The sequence below is a fragment of the Numida meleagris genome, unplaced genomic scaffold, assembly GCF_002078875.1.
Source record: "Numida meleagris isolate 19003 breed g44 Domestic line unplaced genomic scaffold, NumMel1.0 unplaced_Scaffold250, whole genome shotgun sequence".
In the NCBI taxonomy this organism is placed as follows: Eukaryota; Metazoa; Chordata; class Aves; order Galliformes; family Numididae; genus Numida; species Numida meleagris.
In genome coordinates, this window is record NW_018364306.1 from 68,620 (window position 1) to 73,049 (window position 4,430).

Genomic DNA, 4,430 nt, shown 5'->3' on the forward strand with positions numbered 1-4,430 from the left:
CGCCCCGCGTGGGTGCGCTCTGGGGGGCGCGGGCGGGGAGGGGCCGCGCGTCGGAGGTTCCGTGGTTCGCACGGAGCCGCGAGAGCAGCGCTGTGCGGGACGAACGCGGCCGGGACCGCGGGCTGAGATGCGGGGTGCGGTTCGGCTGCCGGCGGGGAATGAATGGGGCTGCGGGGGCCGCGTGCGGGGCAGGACGTGTCCGTGCTGCTTCGGAGCTCCGGATGTCAGCGCACGTCTGCGCGGGGCGGCGAGATGGACTTTCCCCCGTCTGTGGTTGTAAGGAGAGCGCCTCGTGTCCTCTGCAGAAAGCTCGCTTTGTGTGCCGTGCCGGCGGCAGTGGATGGGGGAACTGTGTAATGTTTTAGTTGTGCGTCCGTGTCTGGCAGGGTGAGAGGATTTATGTCACGCAGACTGCGTGCGCTTTGCATGTGCTTGCTGGGAAGGGATGCCCAGAGGATCCAGCGGGTCAGAGGGTGCTGCGTGTATCCCTGAGGGTGTCCCTGGCTGCAGGACGTTTGTTTGCTGAGCTGTGGCTTACAAAGGGCAGTGGAAAGTCAGGATTTCCACGAAGGTGGAATTTGCTGTGGCTGTTGGAAGAAGGGATGGATGGAAAGATGTGAGGTGTGAGGGCTGGGTCAGGTGGTGGTGGTACCGCATCCTCCCAGCCATCCTCCTGCGCAGTGCCGGGTTTCTCTCTCCCAGTAGCTCTGAGCCAGCTGCCTCCCTGCACTGGGGTGCCTGGGCCCTCCCAATTCATTGCTTGCTCCCCAGTAACTGCACATTCTTCTGAGGTGTCCCCCTCCTCCCTGCCCCTGAGGAACCCAGGGGAGCCCAGAGCAGGGCAGGCAGCCTTGGGCAGAGCTGGAGGCCCTGCTGTGCCCCGGGGAAACAGGGTGGTACTGGGAACTGCAAGGATCTGTTCTGCCCTGACTTAGAGGGTGACAGCAGACTGGGGGACATCAAGCAGCCCAGAGGGCTCAGAGTTGGAGGGGAAGAGAAGTGCAGCCCCAAGAGCTCCCGAGTGCTCTACCCCAGCTGGCACCGGGCCAGCCCAGAGGCTGCCCTCATCACTGCCTGGGATGGAGGAACGCCGTGCTGTGGCAGGGACATGGCACTCTGCCTCCTGGGCAGCAAAGGGCGGGGAGCCCCCAGGTCACTGAACTGGGGGGTGGTGGTGTGAGGAGTGCCCCCAGTGTGTGGGGCTGCTGTGGCGGTGCTGGGCTGCTCCCCAGCGCTCCTAGGAGCATTTCAGCTGGTTCCCCTCCTCCCCTAGCTGGGGCTCTGTGTCCCCTGCTCCTCCCGTCCCATGAGGTCCCTGCAGGCAGCCCTGCCCCACTGAGCGGGGGGTGTCATGGACCTCTGCTCCGGCCCCCCCGGACCGCTGAAGTGTGGGAGGATGATGGAGGCCGTCCAGGCAGCCGGGATTACGAAAGGGCTGGCGCAGGAAGCCAGGCTCTGAGGCCCCGGGAGATGGGGAGGGAGCAGAACCCGGTGCCTGAACCATGAGACCCACCAGACCTCCTGCTGCCCCACTGCTGGGGACGTGACCCCTGGCTCCCAGAGATGCCCCAGCGTGGCCCTGCAAGAGTGTGATCATGTCACCTCTCGACCTCCCATGGAAAGATAAGCAGAGGGAGCTGCTTTCTCCTTCTGCTGACGGGTGTCCCAGGCGGTCGGTCATCTCTGAGCCCTCCCAGGCCATCAGGGCCTGCTTTGCTCCGTCTGTCCGTGCATGCTCCAGGCCTCCTGCGCAGCACTGCTGAGTCTCTGTGCTGCAGAAATGATGTGTGCTTGGCTGCTGGCATGCATGCATAGCCAACACATAGAGCTGCTGGGAGATCTGCTCCAGCAGCCCCTTCTCGAGCCCATTTCACTGGTGGGTGCGGGATGGCACATCCTTGGGGCCAGCATCCCCCATGCTCAGCCCCCCCCATTGTCATTGTCTCCCAGCTCTCCCCCATGGCACAGCCAAGGCCCTGGAGGAGGCAGCCCCTGTGCTGGGGGAGCGGAGCACTGAGGGCAGCAGGCTGACTGGCTGCAGGATACGGTTCCTACAGAAGTGCTGGGGGCGTGGGAGCCCTCGTTGTCTGCTGGGAAGAGCAGAGTGGTGGGGCTGATGGGGAGCAGACCGAGCAGTGCCGCACTTCTTGCACCACGGGGACCCTGCGGCGGGGCAGGGGGTGCAGGATGCCCCAGGTCTGAGCTCTGCAGTGCTCACAGGTGCCCACAGTCAGCCCCAGCCCCGTGGCCACCAGGAGGTGACAGAGGCCCAGCACACACCTGGCCGGGACATTTCCTGAGCTTTCCTGGGCGGGCGCAAGGACCAGGGCCGCTCTCCGGCTCCACGGATGGTGTCTGCTGAGGACAGCCAGCTCTGCCCAGAGGGATGTGTCTGAGCACCGTCTGCGTGCTGGGGGATGGCAGGAGTGCTCCACACAGCCCTCAGAGGGGGGATTTGTCTGCAGCCACAGCCTGGACGCGGCGTGGGGAGGTGCTGCGGTCCCGCACAGACCTCACCGCGGCATCTCCTTGGGCAGTGGGGCGTGTGGCAGCAGCTGAGCGGGGCTCGTGCACAGGGATGGTGGGTTCTGTGCGGGTTCGGGAGCAACTGAAGGACTGTGAAGAAGACAAATCCACAGAGAGCTGCGGAATGCAAGGGCTGGGCTGTCCAAGCTGCGGGTGCAGAGCAGGGCAGCACCAGGGGACTGTCCCAGGGCATCGCCTGCTGCTGCCACCGGCGTCAGGCTGTGGGTTGGGGGTGTTTGTTTGCTGTGGGCTGGGGGTGTTTGCTGTGGGCTGGGGGTGCCTGTTTGCTGTGGGCTAGCACCGCTGCACGGCTCCCTCCTCAGCTGGTGGTGTCAGGGTGTGGCGGGGGGTGTTGGCCATGGGCTGGCACCCCTGCATGTGCTGGTCATTCTTTCCTGTCCGTAGCAGCATACCGAGCCCTGTGGTCATGGTGACTGTGGCTGTGGGCACGGGGTGGTTTCTGTGGCCACACAAACACTGAATGTTTTCCGGGTGTTGTGTTCTGGTCTCTGCCTGCACGCTCTGTTCCTGAGTGCAGGGCTGTTAAGCGTTCCTTCTGGTCAGCGGTGCCGCTGTCTCAGCCCACCCGGGTCTGTGCCCGTCGCGGCTCTGTGCACTTTCCCATTTCCGTCCTTGCAGTACTGAGAGAGGACGTCTTTCCTCTTCCAGACAAAGTTTTGCTTTGGAAAAGCATGTGATCCCCCCAGAGCCCCGCTGCCTGGTGACTTCCCGGCTGTAGCCACATTTTAGTTCCAGCAGGTGACCGGTTTTAATCCACTTAGTGGAAGGTGCACTGATTTTGTTGAGTGCTAATTATTCATTAAAAGGTCACGCAGGATGAATCAAATGCCTTCCAGTCTCTGCCTGTTATATCAGCGCAGTTACTCCAATTAACCAGACCTGTGATCTCATAAGAGGTCACCGCAGCTTTGTGACACGGGCCATTTCTGCAGAATTGTAGAGATTGGCGTTAATTGTACTGCTGCCCTTCGGTCTGGTGTCGGCCCGTTGCAAAGCAGCCTGCCGGCAGAGCCGGCCTCTCGCTCAGTGCGGGTGCGGGTGCGGTTTTGGTCTCTGCGCCTTCAGCGTGCGCGGTCCCGGCCAGGTGCGCTGCGATCAGCGCTTTTTGCTCGGCACGTGCGCGTGATGCGCGGGGCGGTGTAGTTCTGCTCCCCTCCGATCCGCGGGCAGGATAAGAAACGCTTTATCGCCGCCGTGAGGTGTTACACGGGTCCCCTCCCTGCCCGCCCCCGGCAAACCCCGGGCCCCTTCCCCGAGCGGGCGGCGCCGGGCCGGCCCCCGGCTCTGCCCTCCCGCCTTGAGGCCGATTAAAAGTTTCGGCAAAGCCGTTCCCTGCCGCCTGCCCATAAGAATGCTTCCCGCTGGGCCGCGCTTTGTTCTCGCAGTGCCGGAGCGGGCAGCCACCGCCAATCCCGGGGTTCGCGGGGCTCTGCCCCCCCGGTGCTGTCCCCCACGCCCCGGGCCGTGACGGAGGACAGCGGGGCCGGAGCTGATGTGAGTGCCCCGCGGGGGTTGGCGTCGGCCGCCGCGACGCCTGGGCTGCCGTGCGCCCAACGCCAGGGGCTGGGGCTGGGGCTGGGGCTGGGGCTGGGGCTGCCCATGCGAGGCTGGTCCCAGCTGCGCGGAGCATGCGGGGCTGAGCGGTGCCGGAGCCGGGCGTGCGGGTGGGGCGCGCTCCGGCGGTTCGCAGTGAAATGTTTGCGCCGTCGTTTGTCGCCGGGGCCGATGCAGGAATACCGCCCCTCGCTCAGGTATCCGGGGAGCCGCAGACGTTGTAGAAAGGCTGAAGAAAACGCCTCGCAGGGCGAAGGGCGGCGGGCTCCGGTTGCCGCGCCGCTGGCAGCGGGCAGGAGCGCGGCTCGGCGGCCCCCGGCCACCCGCGG

At 65.0% G+C, this 4,430-nt stretch overlaps 1 protein-coding gene across 9 annotated transcripts in view; it reads left to right on the forward strand.

Moving 5' to 3' along the window:
* Positions 1-36: 36 nt before the first annotated feature.
* Positions 37-4,430, forward strand: part of LOXL3 (lysyl oxidase like 3) — a 14,155-nt gene continuing 9,761 nt past the window's right edge. Inside the window, exon 1 of one of the 9 annotated variants that reach the window (XM_021382508.1) lies at positions 37-134. Coding sequence is in view for 7 of the 9 variants with exons in the window: in XM_021382502.1 (XP_021238177.1) it covers positions 4,273-4,298 (26 nt within the window). In the remaining 2 variants the exon portion in view is untranslated. The other 8 variants (XM_021382509.1, XM_021382506.1, XM_021382502.1 and 5 more) reach the window with 8 other exon arrangements.